The following is an 18,353-nucleotide window of genomic DNA, read 5'->3' as shown; positions in this document are numbered from 1 at the left end:
GTCAGTTTACCTCCATTAAGCATCACTGCTGGGATTATGGGTAAAATGTGGCAATCATTACCGAGTTCATGAATTGCAAGCACACAACTTTGCAGCTTCTCTGATTAAAAATGGCTAAATGTTAAGTATTAAGGATGACTAAATGTAACTTACTTTATCCTCGCGTGGCTGGAAAACGACAGTCGTTATAAAACGGGTGTTCTGTTTCATACACCTTGTGCCAGCTTACGAGTTACCATGTATGTTACTTTGTGGGTGATTATTTTTTTATGTATGACTGATAATATTTATGTATGACTGATAATCCCCTAAACCCTTTGGTGACCACCGGGTTGTAGCAATTGCCGTTAAGTGTCTTGCCCAAGGACACATACGCCCACAATAGTAGCAGCATCGAGCCTTGAACCCATTACCTCGCTAACCACTTAATCATAGTGTCGGACGATATTCCGGGACCAAGCTGCTTCAAAATATAATCCATGGAAGCTAAAAATTTGGTATTATGTAATTAAGTGAAAATAAAATTATAGACTTTGTTATGGTAACAGCATTTTTATATTATTCTTTATTGAGCAAAACACTAGTGGTAATCAGCATCAGTACTATCTTTTATTTTATAATTACATTTTTAGCAATTTAAATGTTTACTGTATAAACATGACTTTGTTAAACACACAATTAAAGTTCTAATAAACATTCAGTATAAAATAATACTGTATATATATATATATATATATATATACACAATGAAAAAATTGCAAAAGTTTATATTAGAACTCTGGAACAGTAACATACACCAAAAACGATAAGTTCAGAATGTTAAACACTAATTTTACTCAGCCCAATAATTGAAAGTTCTATCGCTTTCTCCCGTTCTTGCTCTGTGCTCCAATCTTCTGCTGCTTTGTGTCTTTCAATTGCATTTGTGAACCACACTTTTGCAGACACCATGTCACCTCTTTCCTCCATTTTAACTGCAATGTTGTGTGTACATATTGCATAGTTATAGTACAACTTCGCAGATTCACCAAAACCATTTTCCAAGATTTCAACGGCAGCTTTATATTGTTCCTCAGCTTTAGTTGCCTCAAAAATCTTCTCATATGATGCAGCCAAGTGGCGGTGACCATGGCTTACTGTGTCTACTTCTTCAGATTTTGTTTTAAAAGTGAATTCCTTAAGCAACTTAAATACTTCTAGCATGCTTTTATGTATCATTTCATTTATTCGGTAAGATTGATCAGATTTGCTTTGAAACCGTCGCAGACAAGCCATTATATTCATTAACTCGATACCTGCAACATTATCACAGCTAACACTGGCTAGTAGTTGTGCAGCTGCCAGGAGGATGAGTACAGATCTGGAAAAGGCATTATATTCTCCAAACATCTTTGCTATTTTAACAATAGAGCTTGCAAGACTAATTTTTTTGCTTGTAGGTGGTTTGGTTTTGAGATCATGGATTGTGCTGTGCAATAACTTATCAGCTTCTTGTCTCCTGTTGCATTCACGCAGACATAAAGATATCCGAAGTTGTACACAACACTGCTCACCCTTAAGCGTACACTGCTCAAGAAGTGTGAGCGCTTCTTGAAAACGTTTGTTGTCCATGAGAAACGCAGCATCCTCTGTGTAAACCACATCCATTAGTACCCTCGTAAACCAAAAGAAAGTAGAAAATAATCAACCCAGCTAAACTTAATGTGGCTAAATTCCTTTTTTTATGAAAATGAGGCAGTTCAAATGCGTCAGACTGACATGGCTTTTCTGCATGCATTGGTGTTGCCTAACAGGAAAATATATATTTTTGACAAGTTAATGACAGTAGTTACCATATGCTACACTTGCAAAGAGATCAGTAGTTTGATCTTCCTCAGTGCATGAACTGGATTCAGATAAAACTGGAACTTCTGGAATGATAAATGTGACTGTACACAAGTGGATTGTTTTAGAATTCATAATATTTTTTTAAAGAAATTTCTAGTATGTGTTGTCAGAAACTTTTATTTACAAACCTTTGTTTATAGTTGGTTTAACTTCAGGTTCTGGTTGGCTTGGCAGCTCTTTAGTTGCTTCCTGTTGTGTTTTAGTTATCCTAAGATTTCACACACAGTTACATCAAAAAGTAAGAAAAATACACCATTAAATTAAGAACTTACCCGATTGAGGTGTCAGTAGTAAAAATGAATCTCTTTATGTTCCTGTATGTACCAAAGCTACTAAAATCTAACTTTTCATTTTCACTTAGAGAAGCTAAAAATGAACCCAAAGTTTGGTTAGCTTTTCCACTTTCAACATCATTTACTAGGAAACTCTTTTCTTCCACAGTGAAGATCAACTGAGAATCAGTGAACTGACGAAAGTTGGAAACTGAAGCCCCAGGATAACTTTGCAGGATAGCATAACATAATGCAGCTGATATTTCACCTCTTTGTATTATGTCTGGATGATACTTGGCTGGAACTCTTTGAAATAATTTGGTTGAAATATCTTTAAAGTCTCCTCTCCATAATACAGTAGAGTGCACAACTTGAATGTCAGAAAGTAATTGATCCAGAGTAAGAATTACATTCATAATCAACCTATTATTGCAAATACATCTGTATATAACATCTGTGCCTACTACTGTTTTCAGTCATTATATATCTTAATTTATGTATAATGCAGCTTCATAGTTAACTCAAGATAATTATTTTAGCTTTTAGTTTGGTGCATGTACATTTTGAAAGAGTCACCAACCAAGAGTTGGGAATTCCCCTAATATTTTTTGGGGGATGCACCAATGTGTGAAGCTGTGAACAACATATAGGCAGATGTAAGTGTTTCCACATAGGTTACATGTTCTCTAGATTGTCTTTATCTGGTGTATATAGTATATGAGGTATTGAACTATACAAGATCATATAGCAGAGTTAAAGTAGCAATGTAGTAGTCTTCTTGTATTTATATTGGGATATTGCTTTCCAGTAGAATAACAAAATAAGTTTTATAGCTATTATATATATATTATATACCAATTTAAATCTATTATATGTGAACCGTTTATTAATAAAAAGAATAGAAAGAGTTAAGCATCAACCCACAGACAAACCCCTCTTGATTATATACAGCAGTACATTGTTCATAGTTCTAACTAACGTCTTAACAAAGAAGACATGATGCTTTAAACTACACACATATAAATATACAATCATTAAATTAATTTACATATTAAAGAAACAAGTACTCACCTCATAATATTGTAAAACTCTGGGAAAGGGGATACAATCTTGAGAACCCAACAGAAAAATGAGTATCAGTTTTGAAGAAATGTTGGCAGCTTTTGCTGAAGGTAACGTCTTCAATTTTATTTTTTCACAGTAACCATTTACACTCCTAATTAATCACTAATGTGTAAAACCTATGCCGGAAACCTATATGACGAACGAAAAGGATCATAGGCTTTATTCAACTTAAAATGAAGGTCCGAGTAAAACAAAATAGACTAACACAACAGTAGGACTTACATATAGAAAGGATTATGCAAGCTTATTTACAATACAATAACATAACTGACAAAATGTAATCTAGAATATGGTTATTTTGCAGATGATACAAATGAATTTTGGGAAGCAGGAAGATATGATCAAGCTATCACTGGTTTGGAAAATAGTTTAAGAACAGCACCTGCTAGAAGCAAGCCTGCGATGCAATTGAAACTGTCTCTTTGCTTGAGGGAATGTGGAAAACCAGTAGAAGGCTCTAATTTGTTTTCCAACACCCTGAAAAATCTAATTGAATATCCACCAACTGAAGAATTATGCTCGCCGATAGCTGAAGCACTGTGTCCTATTGGTGAGAAATATATAAGCGTGGATTCAGTTTGTAAAGCAGGATGGATCTTTCGTACAGCTGCAGAACTTTTTCATCGAACCAATGATGATGCAGCTGCTATTGTTGGAATTGTTAAGTGTCTCGCTAACATATCATCATCAAATATGAATGCTTACATGTATGATGCACAAAAAGAACAATTCCTCCATGACTGTGTTCGGTCTATTCATGAACTAATCAAATCAAAAGACTATTTTGCTTTGTTTGACCATGAACCAAGACGTTTAGCAAGTTTATACCATGACATGGCACATTCATACAGCTTTATTAAAAAAAACACTGAAGAGCAGCATTACTATAGGTCAGCTGTTGAAGCTTTAGAAAAGGTATATGGTATACAAGCTTCACATCTCTCCCATTATGGCAACCTAACTCACAACCTTGCTTCTAGCATGATGACCAATGGCCAACTAAAAGAGGCTGAAGAGCTTTTAAGAAAAGCATCAGAGAGACAATTGGCAGCACAAGACTGGCCATCTGAGGAACGAAAACAAAGCTGTTTGGAAAAGACAAGAACTTTGCGTGAAACTGTGGCTAAAAGAATAAGTGACCTTAAAAATAAATGAAACTAAAACAGTTTTTATAATTAATACTTGAAGCATCATTACAATAATAAATTAACAAAGAAAATCAATATTCTCTATGAGATTACTTCTATTTTTAATCTTTCTTTATATTACTTCTATATTTGACATTTCTTCTAACTTTAATACAATTTTTTTAATTACATTCAGAGCAGAAAACATATAAAGAACTAATATACTACAAACATATTTAGTTTGTGTGCTAAATGAACAACCCATGCTTATGGGTAAACATAACTACATTCATACGTGTGTTTAAAATTTACATCTTGCACTTGTTATATTGTTGTAAATAAAAATATTAATTACACAAGAACATAATTTTTTACTGTATATGCACTTCATTTTATATATTTTGTACTGCATATAAGTTTATTGACATAAAAAATGTTGTATATCTGAAGTTTTAATGATTTCGATTTTTTTAACTACAGTATTGCCTTTACCAAAATACTTAATGAGCTTAACCCAATTTATTTTGGGAGATTGTCAATTGAGTATTAAATATGGTGGTATGTGCATAAATACCTAAACATTTGTTTTGGTATGTATAGTATGTGTATGATAAAGTTAAAAAGATTGACAAACTAAATTCTTTAAGGAACATGAATGTAATAACAAAATATTATTATGCTAATCACAATCAGTGTTGTTTAAATTATCACATAAACGCAAAATATCAATGCTTATTGTGGCAACAACACATGACTGATGACTCCAATTAAAATAAAATTGACCCAATGCGGCAAAATAACTATTTTTTCGTTTTTTAATGGTATTAATAACGGAAAGTATCGTCGACAGCTTGCGTTTAAACCCAGTATCCTTTATAGTCATAATATAATGATCTGGCAACATTGGAAAAAACTACTAGAAGGTGGTTTCCCAGTAAAATTCTTGGGGAATTCCCTTAAATTGTTGTAACATTTGTTAAAAACGGGAAGTTATAATAGTCAGCCCATCTCAGTTTTTTATATTTTAAACTATTTAGCGTTATGTATAAAATAGTTGTATCAATTGACAAGTTACCGACCGAATTACGAACAATTAAAGCAACGACAGTATGGCGGGGTGACCTGTGTGACATTAACACAGAGTTCGTGAGAGATATTCCACCACCGTTGCGCCCTACAAATGTACGGAGAGGGGGAATATCTGCAATTATATGTTTTGCCATTCTTCGTAGTTATCCTGAAGCTTCAGTTTCCAACTTCCGCCAACTTACTGATTCTCAGTTGATCTTCACTGTGGAAAATGAAGGTCAACTAATCGACGATATTAAAAGTGAAGTGGGCAATCGGAAATTAAACTCAAGTCTGCAAGATTTGCCCTCACTGCTATCAGACAGTTTATACAGCGTTTTTAAGACATCCACATTGACATTTGAACTAGAACTGTAAGTACTCTATAGTATTTTTAAGAATTTATTTTGAGTTATTGCAGAGTTTGTGTAAAATATAGGACCAGGTCGTCAACTGTGCAAATTGATTCAAAGACAACAGTACCTGACAATAGAAACAGGGAAAACAATGAAAATGATTTGTCTCATGGTAGGTATTCAATTTTATAATTTTACATAATTAGAAAAGGTAATCCTTTAGCTGGTGGCCACCTGAAATTTTGGTTTCAAAATGTTCCTTAGGTCTCACTGATACCCACTGTATAATTTTTTTTTGAAAAAACTTGGGCGTTCGTGTTGAAAATTAACTTTGAAAGAGAGCGAATGTTTGATTCCTACGTTAAAACAGAGGGGAAAAAACAAGGCTATACTGTCTGAAACCAAAATTTCAGCTAAAGGATTACCATTAGAAAATGTAATTTTTATTAAATACCCGATTTTATGCATTTATGAAAAGAAATGTCAACGAATCCAAAAGTCAAAGAGTCATCAACCAATCTGCAATGCACGGAAACAACAGTTGATTCATCTAAGTTTAGATTTGAGGATATGTTAAGTTTTCTTACTGAGGGTAAGCATTCAAAATCTTTTTATAAAGTGAATGAATGACTGATTGTAATTTGCTTTCTCTTCACGTGGCTGGAAAACGACACTTATAACACAGGTGTTCTGTTTCATACACCACGTGGCAGCTCACGAGTTAGCCTTGAACCCATAACCTCTAGGCTAAAGGCAAGCGTGCTAGCCACTGTGCCACGGAGCAGTAATGAATTGTAAGGCAACTATGACAGGGATAAATTTGCAGATGATGGTGCATCTCTATTTAATGAGGGTAAATATAGAGAAGCAATTCCATTTTTGGAGTCTTCCTTAAAAACTGTGCCAGATCAAGAGCAACCACTACTACAACTTAAACTGGCTCTTTGTCTCCGTGCCTGTAATAGAGAATATAATTCCTTTCTTACTAAAGCTCTTACATCTGTTGAAAAACAAGACACCAGCTTAAACAATATCATGGGATACGCAGAGGAATTTATTCATATTGCTAAGAAATATGAGAAGGAAAAGTCCTTTGTCCCAGCTGTTCTAATATATTATGCATCAGCAACAATTTACAGCAAGACCATGCATGTTACAACAGTATTTCCAAAATTGTCTAACTGTATGACTGATATTCTGAGTGTTGCACAAGAAAATTCGACTCAATCATGTGTAAAACTGGTTCTTAGCAAGTTGACTCAGATCATCAACTTACTAAAATCAATGAAAGAATGTGAGGAACAAGCAGAGGCTATTGGTACAGGGTATATGTATTTGGGTGGCCTTTACAATGCTCATGGTATGCTTAATAAAGCAATCAGCTCATTTCAATCTGGCATTGAGGTCTTGGAAAAGGCTTCGGGAAAAAATGCTGCAAAGAACAGTGATTATGGCATGACAACTTACCATTTGGCTCGTTCAATGCGAAAAGTTGGAGAAAACCCCTTGCAAGTGGAGAGGATTTTAATGACAGCTATTGAGCGGCAAAAAGGAGCAGAAGACTGGAAGCTGCATTCAAAAACAAAACAACAACAACTGAAAGAAAGTGAAGATGAGCTTAAAAAACTGAGATGTTCCCCAGCATAGTAAGCTGACTTTGCGATATATGTAGAATTTTAATGACATAATGATATATGTAGCATATAGGGTATTACTAATTTGTCCAACTATTATTAACAGCCGATCCTGTTTGGTGGAAGAGAAAAAAAGTAAATATGAACAAGAGAAAACAAGTAATCAACAAGGTAATACCTTTTATTATACTTTGAAAATCTTGCTTAAACTAATCACTCAATAAAAGCAAGCAAGTTGCATATTACTGACGACTATATTTTAGGTGGTGCACAACGACTAAACAAACCAGATGAACACACAGGTACTCCTATTAGATGATTTAGGCAAGGAAAAGTAGCATTTGTATCAATTTTTTTTTAAATTTACAGATGATGAAAAAGTGGGATTGAAAGATGAAAACCAATTCCATTTTGAACAAGTTTTGGAGCAACGTAATGTATACTTGTACATTGGTAGATACAAGATATTAAGAATTCTTGGTATTTAAAAAAAAACAAACGTGGGGCTTATAGATATTTTACTTCTGTATTACCACATTTACTATTAACTAATAAATAGGGCATTGAATGAATGAAAGGTATTTATCCTGCTAATTTTCATACCCACCTGCTCCTTGTAAGATACCACATATGTACTTTACAGATGACTATTGGAGAGGGGTATTTTTTCTCTTTGGTTTATGATTTTCACATCTTCTGGTCTAGAGGCCAGGACTCTAACAGCTAAGCCATGGCTAAATATGTAATTATGACTTATACTTTCTTTATATAAAAATAAATAGATTGAAGTTAATAAAACTGGTTTACTCCGCTTTCAGAACGAGCAGAAGATAAGTTTGATCAAGGTTGCTTTGATGAGGCTCTTCCTCACTTGGAGGAAGCTTTAAAAAATGCCCCCCCAGAAGAAGCAATCTATTTAAAACTTAAAATAGCATTATGCCAAAAAAAGCTCGGGAAGAATGAAGAAAGCAAACGACTTGTTACTTCTGTAATGAAAAACTTAACGGAAAATCCACCAAATGAGTACAAGTGCTTTGCAACAGCAGAATTAATACGAAAGATTGCAGAAAAATATGTAGAGTATTCCTACTTCTCAATGGCTGTGTGGATGTATGTGACAGCAGCCAAACTATTTTCCTTAAGTTCAGATCATTCAAACGCTCTCATTGGCATTTACAATTCCATGAAAAATTTAGATCATATAAATGATATTAAAGGAACAAGCACGTATGTTGACACCTTTCTCCACACTGCTCTCACAGAAGTTTTAAACATGATGGTAGCGTTTAGTACAACACACAACATCCAACATAAAGCGAAATACCTGGGAAAAGCATACCATTTGTTTGGAGTATTTTGTTACACAAATAAAAACATGCAAGATGCCATATCACTATATCAAAAAGGAATTAAAATTTATGAAGAGGAATTTGGATCGGATGCAAAATATTATTTTCTTTATGGTGTCTGCACCCACAACTTAGCTGTGAGCATAGAAACCAACGGCCAAATAAATGAAGCAAGAGAAATGTTCGTTATAGCAATGGACCGACAAATGGCAGCAACTGACTGGGAATCAGAAGACAAAAGGAAACGATCAATAAATCTTACCAGAGTAGGTCTAGAAAGAACATCAGTATACTCCACGCACAAGTAAAAACAAAGTGTAGATTGATACATCGGGGAAGTGACAAACATTATTTTGGTGTTCATCCTTTTAATGAATATGTAATATTTAAATTTAATGCTAATATATTACTGGTGACCTACTATTGTTTTTTCACTGTGGTGTGGGTAATACCAAAAACATGAAATATTTTAGTAAATAATTTTCCTTAGCTTTGTATTGAACCAGTATATTAGTTTGAATCATTTTGTTACTGTTTTATCTTTCTTTGTAAATCTAAAATAAAATGCATCTATTTTATTGTACTGTAAACGTATTGTTGGATTTTTTTCTATCTGTTGATCTGTAATTGACATATATTTTAGGTTCAACTGTTTTAGAAACAAAATAGGCATGAACATACGAGTGTCTGATTTGCACCACTTACCAGGAGAGCTACAGAAAGCAGCAACTAGTGTCTTTTGGCGGGGTGACAGTCAAGATATTTCAACTGCATTGTTAACACCAATTCCATCAGTATTCCTTCATACAGTTGTTCGCAAAGGGGGAATCTCAACCGCATTATGTTATGCTATCCTACATAGCTATCCTGAAGCTTCAGTTTCCAACTTCCGCCAACTCACTGATTCTCAGTTGATCTTCACTGTGGAAAATGAAGGTCAACTAATCGACGATATTAAGGGTGGAGTGGGCAATCGAAAATTAAACTCAACCCTGCAAGATTTGCCCTCACTATTAGAAGACAGTTTCTTCAACATTTTTCAAGAAGTCCACCTGTCTTTTCATCTTGAAAGGTGAGAATTTGAACTAATGCTCTGTGTGTAGTTATTTAAACTAATGGACAAACAGGCAGTCATCCTGTGCTGGTGGGTCCTCTATCAAAAGTAAAGAAACAATAGAGCAGGTTGACACTTCCGTTTCAGGTAAATATTACAATCACCATTACAAGTATAATATGCCATTTTAAATATAAATTCCCAATTTTTATAGACGTGCCACCAAACACCAATAAAACAACATCTATTAACATTCAAGAGATGATGGATTTGATTGCTCAAGGTATTTATTAATAACATTTAGGCAACGGCAAAACAATAACAAAAAAATATATTATTAGATGACGGCGCATCATTATTTGAGGAAGGTAAATACGGGGAAGCACTTTTCTATTTGGAGACGTATTTAAAAACTGTATCAGGTCTGGAACGGTCATTAGTGCAACTTAAACTTGCATTGTGTCTTCGAGCTAGTAAAAGAGAAAGTGAATGCAATCCACTCATAACTGAAGCACTTACCTACATTGAGAAGACACCTCACCTCAGTGATCAATGCTTGAAATATGCAGAAGCTTTACGTAATGTTGGTTGCAAGTATCGCAATGAAGCAGCATATTCAAGATCGGTATTGATATTTTCTGCATCAGCATTTGCTTTTTCTAAGTGTTTAAATGCTAGTCATGTAGCTATAGGCATGACAAATTGCATGACTGACATGAAAATTGTAGCAGACACAGACAAGAGCACCGTTAAGTGCAAAGAACTTGTAAGACATACGTTTCTAAAGGTTCTAAATTTACTGGAAGCAATGACAAAGTGTGATGAGCTCATTGAAGCCTTAGGTACTGGTTACATGTACTTGGGACGTTTGTACAAGCACAATCCAAGAACAGCGGTTGTATGCTACCGTAAGGTTATAGCTTCTCTTGAAGAATGGTTTGGAGAGAATGATGCCAGAAAACGAAGTGACTATGGAACGACCACACACAATTTAGCTCACACATTGCAAGAAATGGGTGAAAATTTTGAAGAAGTCGAAAGATTATTTGAAGCAGCAATTGAGCGACAGGAAGCAGCCAATGATTGGGAAAATTCATCAGCCACAAAAGAAGAATGTTTAAAAAAATCTTTCAGTGCATTGAAAGAAGTCAGAACTAGGCGCCTTTTGTAAGTAAATGTTTGAGATTGTGTAAACATAAACTGGCAACCCCACGCACATTTTGTTTTTCAGTACAAAAGCTCAATCCACTTCTCAGCAGGCAACTTTAACTTCAGTGTCGAAAATTAATATTATAGGTAGCCTACAGCATAATTATATTTACTGAAGTAATACACTATTGTGGCAATTCATTACACAGGCACAGAAAATGAAGCAAGTATTGGTCAAAATTCAACAAATACTTCAGAATTTGTGTCATTTCCAGTGGAATCTCAAGCTAAACACTCCAGTGACAGTAAAAAATTATTTAATGTAAGTGATTTAAAAGTTTACAGATTGCTTTCTACTGCAGGCACTACTTCTGGTGGTATCACCACCACAGAATCAACAGAACACTCAGAAAACTACATGTTCCAGTTACTCGAGCTAGGTAACTACTATATGTTTACTAAAAATACACAAGCTACCTGACTGCACATATTTCTAATGCCTAAGTATTTTTTAATCGTAGAAGTCTCTGTAATTCATGAAAACATTTACAGGTCTTAACCTCTAGTAATCATGTTTCATTTTCTGACTATACCAATATTTTATGCATTGAAAAATTACTTACTACTTTTTGCGCACAGAAAATGGTGATGAGTTGTGGGAAAGGCAAGAATACACACAAGCCATGCCTATCTATGAAAGATGTCAAAATCACCTTTCCTCCACAGATAAGCCACTGTACATGCTAAAACTTGCTTTATGTTTAAGTCAAGGGAATAAGAGAGAAGAGAGCAAAAAACTGCTCACTACAACACTCCAAAACCTAGAGCAAGACCCCCCAGTTAACTATCACTGTTTCAAACTGGGTGAAGCAGTGCGGCAGATTGGTCAAAGATACTTTAGGTGTGGCTGTTATTCAATGGCCACATTGGTTGTTATTTCAGCAGCAAAGCTTTTTGCTAGGTGTACCGATGTATCCAATGGGCCAAAAGGTATTCTAAACTGTATGAATGATTTAAGAAACTGTGTCAAGCGGCATAGTACATCTTTTCAGCATCAACTGAATGTTGAGAAGGTTTTAACACAATTTATTGATATGATTAAATCATTTCCCTCCAGTGAAACAGCCAGGAAAGCTAATATCCTTGGAAGAGCCTATAGTGTTATGGGAAACTTTTTCCTTAAAACTGGTAAAGAAAAAGCTGCAGAGCAGAGCTATTTGTCTGGGATCAAATCTTACGAGGAAGCATTTGGTACAAAAGCGGAAACTTATTCTACTTATGGTATATGTACACATAACCTTGCATCTTTAATGCAAGAATATGGGAAGTACAAAGAAGCAGAAATGCTGGTAAAACAGGCAATTGAAAGACAGAATGCAGCTACTAATTGGCACTCTGAAAGAGAGAAAGAAGAGAGTCTACGTAAAAGTCAGAGTTTACTTGCTCACTTAAAAAGGTAAAATTAAGTTCTGTTACACAACTTATAGTTTTTCCATGTAGAGCACTTTACAACAGTACATTTAACATGTATTATATTCATCATGCACTTTAGTAAGATACAAAAGGCAAAGACACATGTAGATGATTATTGCAAAATAATTAAACAGTATTACTAATTGCACTTGCATGGTTTTATTTTTTATTATTAATATTATTTTTTTATAAAAACTTCTTCAATGAACTTTCCCAAAGTAACATCTCGCATTGATAGACCACCAACATCATGTGTACTTAATGTGATTTGTACCTAAAGTAGAAAAGTTTTATAACCAGTGAGCTGCATGCAGTTTTACAAAAATGTGCGTTTATTATTGTTTTGTTTTATAAATAATTGAAATTGTCAGTTGTTGTGAACAAAAGCACACTGCACATCATGTGCCTAAAATAGTTGTACCTACTATTTGCAAGAACATAGGGGTGCACATTACAGATTAATTATGTATTTTAACATATCCTGGAATACTTAGTTTAGAATTTGGAAGGTTTTTCATGTATATATTACATTTTTACCCACAAAAATCAGTTCATTGACACTGTAATAGTAGTCTTGTTGTGTCATAAGGTAAATAACGTTTAAAATTTTAGATAATTTTTGTGTTGTATCAAATGTTGCTTATTTGGCATTTTCGCCCCATATGTTATGACAATTATGCTCTGCAGAACTAAGATACGAAAACGCTTAATCTCTAACTACGCATCAAGCAGAACCGCTAATGTGAAACGTGTTGCAACCATTTTTGTAAAATTGTTAGTGTACTGCAAGAAATGACTTATAATAACATCATCAAATAGAATACCGAATCCAATAATTAGATTCAAAATTTCTTATTGGGCATCCCTATACACACATATAGTTTTACACTGTTATTTCTACTTTAATTCATAGTACAAATTTTATTATGCTTAATTAATTGCAAATATAAAATATATACAATATAAAACAAACAATACCGTATTGTATACGTTGAACCATTCTGGATGGTGATTCATGGTCTCGGCTTTTAAAGCAACCCTAGTCATGAAGCCAAAAGACTCATTAAAATTTGAAAATAAAAATTCCTTGTAAATTGCATCTCTATCCTTAACCATGGACCATCCAGCAGATTTTAAAGGAGCCAATTCAGTTTCCCTTTGTGCATCGGTGAGGCTCATTTTAATCCTTTTGTGTTTAACCTGTAGGTGTGAATGATATAATATTATTATTATTTATAGCGTTTATGCAATTGGTTACTTATTCATACATAGTTAGTTAACGTGTGCTTGCAGAACACAATAAGTATACCATGAATAAGAAACCCATACATGTGTTGAATAACTGAACACCAAATATAACTACAGCGCTGTTATGCTTAACACACTAAAACTAAATTATAATCACTCACCTGGGAGGTCGACAAGTACGAAGAGGTAAGTAAGACACCACTGCAAACCTGCTTACAGTGCGATAGTGCTTCAAGCGTTTTGTTATGATGGCGTATGCCTCGTGAAGCGGAAACGCCCGTCTGAACAAACACACCAGCCAGTGAAAAATAAACAACCATCTTGACAACGACAGGATATTCAACCGAGACGTTGTCGACGCCAGTTAACATATAGTAAAGTCGGGGAAGATGGGACACCTTTAACACATAATATTCAAATAGTCTGATCGTGTTTTAAACAATTACCAACGGTCTGTGGAAGTCGTGAAGATACGGTTTTAAAATTCATTAAATGTTCTTTGTTTACTATCAAATGAAAAGAGAAAACAAGAGAAAAGGTGTCTCATCTACCCCCACACTACTATATTAATTAATCCTTTTACTACAACGGTCGACTGGGCTCGATCAAAAACAAATCTGAAGTAACCAACAAAACGGGTTCTATAGTCGCCATTGGTGACTGTGGAGCAGTAGGCAGAATGTATTTATACATGTATTATAACTAATGAAACTTATGACGTATGCGGATTGAGTGATTGGTAAAGAATATGTGTAAGTAAGCGTTTATTGTAAACTTACACTAGTTAACGTTGTGGTTGCTTAAAATCGTCGCTTTTTCATGAATTTTGACAAACCGTAATCACGCAGTAATTAGGTAATGTTAGAAGTTAATATTAATCATATGATGTTGAATTAAAACTAATGTTTCAATTACGTTTAATGATAATACGGTATAAGAGTTGTGCATTTAATGCGTCCCCACTTAAATGCTAATAGTTTGATTCAGTCGTGAATCGTTGTGTGGATTTCTTATCTTATATAACCCACAGAAATAAAAAAAGAGTAGAACGCGCAACTTTCCAAAACCGTGATATATATTCTTTTTCTATTCACGTGACCGCCAACTCCGTCCCCATTTCGCTTGGTCTCCATTGTAAAAGATACGCGCATGGTAGTTTTAGGCGGTTTTAGCTGTTTTTTTCAAAAACTACACTAACTATTCAAGTTTATTAGGCCAGTTTAGTTATTTGGTGGATTAACGCTTACAGTTTACCACTTTTTAGGAAATGTAATTATTTAATAATTTTAATTAAAAACCTTCAAACAAACGGTTTGTTAAAAATATATATATACTAGAAAATAGTTGTTTTACCCTATAACTTTAAATCAAGTCAAAAAACAAAGAAAAACTACTGAAAACGACATCGAATCCATTGACTACAATAGTAAACGGGAACGACCCGTAAAAGAGAGAGAGTGTATCATGCTCTCTCCTTTGCCGAGATTGGAGATGCGCGTTCTACTCTTTTTCATTTCTGTGTATATAACACGTGCCGTCGTTCCCCGCCAAACTCCAGACAGTGTTTCCGCTATGTAAAGTGCATGAGGAAAATAATCGTTAATTAATCGCTCATCGTGCGGTTTTAAATCTGAAAATTCAGTCCAAAAATTATAAATATATATTATGATTTGATTTAAATCAAGAGATTGCTAGAATTAAGAATTGAGATAAGTGCGGAAAATAGTCTCGCAAAAAACAACAACAACAAGAACAACTGTTCGACGAAAAAGGATCTATATGACCACTAACGTGTTCAATAAGGTTACAAAATTATTCGACAGTATTATCACGACTTTATAAAACGGCCGTCAAAGCTGAATACTGCTTTTAAATATTAAAAAAATATGTAAAATAGAAACAGTATACTTTGAACAGGTAAAAAAATGCGAAATAGTAGGGTGCTTTTTTTTAAAGCTCGCTAAATCACAACAGAGTCGTATAAACACCGAGTAGTCCAACTGCCGTCTATGTGTGTCCAAAATAGAGCAAAAGTGGTGACTTTGACAATGGGTTTAAACGAACTTGTTAAGTTTTGTTTGTGTTTTCCTATTGCGGGAAGGTGTAAAACAGCTTCTATTTACCTTACCAAACATTTTTTAGAAAAAATGTATAAATTTAGCCGCATTAAATGACTAAAATGTCGCAAATCAACCGCTTCTAATTCTAATTTTTGACTTTTTTTGACACAGAAAACAAATAACACATGTTTTTTACATTTTTCAACCTTTAAATTTGTTTTTAGGCCCAAGTTTTTCTGTAATTTACCGAAAAACAGACATTCTCCCTATACCTACTGTGTTATTTTGGACCCAAATTGCCGTTCAATTTGTGTTTTACGTAACAATGGGTTGGACTACTCGGTATTTCTATGGCTCTGAATCACAATACAGTCAGATATTTTTGTTATTTCGACCAGAAATGCTACGCGGCCACGTTCAAAAGATGTCAAATGACCATACGAGTGTAACAAACCAACTTTTGCTCCAATACCTCGAATGGTTTTTAAGTTATGGTCAAAAACCCCTACGCGGTTGCAAACGGATGCAGATATTTTGGTTATTTCGATAACTCAAAAACCATTCGAGGTATTGGATACCTACTTTTGTGCTCATAGACCGTTGTTAAATGTTTTAAAACGCAATCAGGATATTTGGATATTATGTGCTAAAGATGTCCCATCTTCCCCTAGCCTACTAATATATGAATGAATGTAACTTGCTGTATCTTCGCGTGGCCAAAAAACGATAGTCGTTATAACACGGTACACACCTCGTGCAAGCTTACAAGTTACCATGTATGTTACTTGGTAAGTGATTATTTTTTGGGGGGCTTTGATTTTGGACAACCCATTTAAAGTAACCACTGAGTTGGAATAATTGACGGTGTGTCTTGCCCAAAAGGTTCGCGCTGTAAGGTGCTTATCCAAGTTTATCCCTTGTCAAACGTTTTGTCCATGTGCACAGTAAAATCTGTTTATGTTTTTTATATATGCAATATATACATAAACTGTTTTGGTTTTTACCATACACAATCATCTCTAGTAAAAAAAATTGTATGATAAAATTTTGAGCTTCATACTGTACTGGCCTGTAGTACAAAAAAAATATGATAGCTGTTTCTATTGTGTTAATGTAATATATAAACATTTTTTTAAACATCATACAAATGGAGAAAGTAATTTAAAGTTGTTATGATTTAAATGACATAGTTTCCAAGCAGGTATGTTTACAAGAACAACATAAAATATAGATTTTGGTGAGTTAATGAGGACCTCACATTCGCAATATTCAAGGGAAACTTTAATTAAAAATAATAGTTTCATGAATATTTACCCATTATACAAAGTCATCATTTCATATGAATTTACTGATCCACCTCCATGACAGTACTGTTGCTGTGAGACTAGTAAAACAGAGTTGGTCATACAGCAGTTATTTACATTGCGTAGAATGTTTAAGTGGAGCACATACAATACACTGTTTGCTTAAGGTGTACTCAAACAATACAATGTTTTAGTCTTAAGCCCTGAAGTCAGGTTATATAAAATCAGTAATCTGCCTACACTGCTGTAAAGAATTCTTATAAGTTTTTCATATGGAATCAGTTGAAATTAGTAAAGCTGAAAAGAACTTAGTGGATCAGTTGAAGTTGCTGTGTGATGAAAATGGAAAAGAATTTGATCCAAACAAATCTGTTCCCATGTTTCATGACATGGCCAAAATATATGGAAGTAAAACTAAACAAAAAAAGTTTAATGCTATTCGCAGTGTGACTTTGTATAATGCTGCTATAGTAAGAGATCCAAACAATGAGAAAATTAAAAGTGACCTTAGAAGTTTTTGCTCAACTGTTCTGGATAAGGCAAAAGCGAATAATCTGCTAAATGGTAACTTGGTTAGGATTTCAGAAAACTTGTACCAAATTGTAAAGGGCGCAAGGGAAAAAATTGAAGAACAGTACAACAAAGTGACTCAAATTCCCGACAATGTACAAGCTGATGAGCTGGTTAAATTGCAAAGAAAGAAAATATCAGATGTTCAAAAGTCGCAGCATGTAGTTACAAAGCAATATACTGAGTTAATGAAATTTGTATCTGATGAATGCATTCAAATTATGGGGAATCCCCCCTGTAAATACGCTGTAGTAGGATTAGGTTCCCTGGCACGATCAGAAATTACTTTATATTCAGATTTTGAACACATCATTCTTCTTGAAGATGAAGCAGCTTGGACTGAAGAGCTTAAGACGATCATGAAATACTTTAGGTGGTTCTCCACAATATTTCACATCGTCCTAATCAACCTTGGAGAAACCATGATTCCTTCGGTTGCAATTCCAAGTTTGAACGGTGAAACCACCAACTGGTTTTATGATGCTTTCACACCAAATGGTGTAACGTTTGATGGGTTAATGTCACATGCAAGCAAGATACCTCTTGGAAGACAACCAACTGTAAACAAACAGTGGAAAATGGAGCTTATAAAGCCGGTGAAAGAAATGCTTCGACTGTTGGAAAAAGAAGAAGACATAAAGCAAGAATATCATTTAGCTGATATTTTATCACAAGTC

At 34.3% G+C, this 18,353-nt stretch overlaps 5 protein-coding genes across 12 annotated transcripts; 3 read left to right on the top strand and 2 right to left on the bottom strand.

The window, feature by feature from the left end:
* Positions 1 to 536: 536 nt before the first annotated feature.
* Positions 537 to 3,589, bottom strand: LOC100183823. 2 transcript variants are annotated; one of them, XM_018817781.2, is made up of 5 exons: positions 3,231 to 3,589; positions 2,160 to 2,582; positions 2,016 to 2,095; positions 1,833 to 1,910; positions 537 to 1,628 (listed from the first exon to the last, which is right to left on the bottom strand). In XM_018817781.2, exons 1-5 carry the CDS (start codon positions 3,233 to 3,235, stop codon positions 820 to 822), a joined length of 1,395 nt encoding a protein of 464 aa, XP_018673326.1. In that variant the 5' UTR covers positions 3,236 to 3,589; the 3' UTR covers positions 537 to 819. The 2 variants fall into 2 exon arrangements, with proteins under 2 accessions (XP_018673326.1, XP_026696315.1); XM_026840514.1 differs by having other exon boundaries at positions 2,160 to 2,465; positions 3,231 to 3,408.
* LOC100181501 lies at positions 2,615 to 5,214 on the top strand. Of its 2 annotated transcripts, none has more exons than XM_026840518.1 (3): positions 2,615 to 2,819; positions 3,217 to 3,331; positions 3,589 to 5,214. In XM_026840518.1, exons 2-3 carry the CDS (start codon positions 3,289 to 3,291, stop codon positions 4,437 to 4,439), a joined length of 894 nt encoding a protein of 297 aa, XP_026696319.1. In that variant the 5' UTR covers positions 2,615 to 2,819; positions 3,217 to 3,288; the 3' UTR covers positions 4,440 to 5,214. The 2 variants fall into 2 exon arrangements, with proteins under 2 accessions (XP_026696319.1, XP_009857589.1); XM_009859287.3 differs by having other exon boundaries at positions 2,616 to 2,815.
* Positions 5,215 to 5,327: 113 nt separating this feature from the next.
* On the top strand, positions 5,328 to 9,457 carry LOC104265334. 5 transcript variants are annotated; one of them, XR_003397545.1, is made up of 9 exons: positions 5,328 to 5,853; positions 5,919 to 6,007; positions 6,314 to 6,427; positions 6,662 to 7,481; positions 7,576 to 7,640; positions 7,733 to 7,771; positions 7,839 to 7,901; positions 8,113 to 8,211; positions 8,288 to 8,423. XR_003397545.1 is itself a non-coding variant. In XM_026840513.1 (8 exons), the coding sequence occupies exons 1-8, from the start codon at positions 5,453 to 5,455 to the stop codon at positions 9,124 to 9,126; spliced, it is 2,427 nt and encodes an 808-aa protein (XP_026696314.1). In that variant the 5' UTR covers positions 5,328 to 5,452; the 3' UTR covers positions 9,127 to 9,457. The 5 variants fall into 5 exon arrangements, 4 of the variants coding, with proteins under 4 accessions (XP_026696314.1, XP_026696313.1, XP_009857794.2 ...); XM_026840513.1 differs by lacking the exon at positions 8,113 to 8,211 and having other exon boundaries at positions 7,576 to 7,635; positions 7,731 to 7,771; positions 8,288 to 9,457; XM_026840512.1 differs by lacking the exon at positions 8,113 to 8,211 and having other exon boundaries at positions 7,576 to 7,635; positions 7,731 to 7,771; positions 7,830 to 7,901; positions 8,288 to 9,457.
* A 2-nt stretch (positions 9,458 to 9,459) lies between these two features.
* Positions 9,460 to 12,518, top strand: LOC100186190. Of its 2 annotated transcripts, XM_018817547.2 has the most exons (8): positions 9,460 to 9,890; positions 9,946 to 10,019; positions 10,087 to 10,155; positions 10,214 to 11,039; positions 11,104 to 11,168; positions 11,231 to 11,326; positions 11,384 to 11,461; positions 11,661 to 12,518. In XM_018817547.2, the coding sequence occupies exons 1-8, from the start codon at positions 9,490 to 9,492 to the stop codon at positions 12,479 to 12,481; spliced, it is 2,430 nt and encodes an 809-aa protein (XP_018673092.1). In that variant the 5' UTR covers positions 9,460 to 9,489; the 3' UTR covers positions 12,482 to 12,518. The 2 variants fall into 2 exon arrangements, with proteins under 2 accessions (XP_018673092.1, XP_018673091.1); XM_018817546.2 differs by having other exon boundaries at positions 11,231 to 11,461.
* On the bottom strand, positions 12,509 to 14,157 carry LOC100175992 (putative pterin-4-alpha-carbinolamine dehydratase). Its single transcript, XM_002120213.5, has 3 exons — positions 13,904 to 14,157; positions 13,473 to 13,694; positions 12,509 to 12,768 (listed from the first exon to the last, which is right to left on the bottom strand). Exons 1-3 carry the CDS (start codon positions 14,111 to 14,113, stop codon positions 12,673 to 12,675), a joined length of 528 nt encoding a protein of 175 aa, XP_002120249.2. The 5' UTR covers positions 14,114 to 14,157; the 3' UTR covers positions 12,509 to 12,672.
* Between the last annotated feature and the right edge of the window lie 4,196 nt (positions 14,158 to 18,353).

Source organism: Ciona intestinalis, chromosome 2 (genome assembly GCF_000224145.3).
Source record: "Ciona intestinalis chromosome 2, KH, whole genome shotgun sequence".
In the NCBI taxonomy this organism is placed as follows: Eukaryota; Metazoa; Chordata; class Ascidiacea; order Phlebobranchia; family Cionidae; genus Ciona; species Ciona intestinalis.
This window is presented reverse-complemented; position numbering and strand designations above follow the sequence as displayed.

Bases quoted from the DNA above. Each gene is read 5' to 3' on its own strand.
- LOC104265334 (XM_026840511.1), top strand. From the start codon at position 5,453: ATGTATAAAATAGTTGTATCAATTGACAAGTTACCGACCGAATTACGA. The intron at 7,772-7,829 runs GTACTCCTATTA...AATTTTTTTTTA, and splicing joins CAAACCAGATGAACACACAG to AATTTACAGATGATGAAAAA. The intron at 7,902-8,287 runs GTAATGTATACT...CTCCGCTTTCAG, and splicing joins TGAACAAGTTTTGGAGCAAC to AACGAGCAGAAGATAAGTTT.
- LOC100175992 (XM_002120213.5), bottom strand. From the start codon at position 14,113: ATGTTAACTGGCGTCGACAACGTCTCGGTTGAATATCCTGTCGTTGTC. The intron at 13,695-13,903 runs GTGAGTGATTAT...TCACACCTACAG, and splicing joins CGTACTTGTCGACCTCCCAG to GTTAAACACAAAAGGATTAA. The intron at 12,769-13,472 runs GTATTGTTTGTT...TTTCTACTTTAG, and splicing joins GGTTCAACGTATACAATACG to GTACAAATCACATTAAGTAC.
- LOC100181501 (XM_026840518.1), top strand. From the start codon at position 3,289: ATGAGTATCAGTTTTGAAGAAATGTTGGCAGCTTTTGCTGAAG. The intron at 3,332-3,588 runs GTAACGTCTTCA...GTTATTTTGCAG, and splicing joins GTTGGCAGCTTTTGCTGAAG to ATGATACAAATGAATTTTGG.
- LOC100186190 (XM_018817546.2), top strand. From the start codon at position 9,490: ATGAACATACGAGTGTCTGATTTGCACCACTTACCAGGAGAGCTACAG. The intron at 9,891-9,945 runs GTGAGAATTTGA...ATGGACAAACAG, and splicing joins CTGTCTTTTCATCTTGAAAG to GCAGTCATCCTGTGCTGGTG. The intron at 10,156-10,213 runs GTATTTATTAAT...ATATATTATTAG, and splicing joins GATGGATTTGATTGCTCAAG to ATGACGGCGCATCATTATTT.
- LOC100183823 (XM_018817781.2), bottom strand. The intron at 2,096-2,159 runs GTAAGTTCTTAA...GTGAAATCTTAG, and splicing joins ACTACTGACACCTCAATCGG to GATAACTAAAACACAACAGG. The intron at 1,911-2,015 runs GTTTGTAAATAA...TTATCATTCCAG, and splicing joins TAAACCAACTATAAACAAAG to AAGTTCCAGTTTTATCTGAA.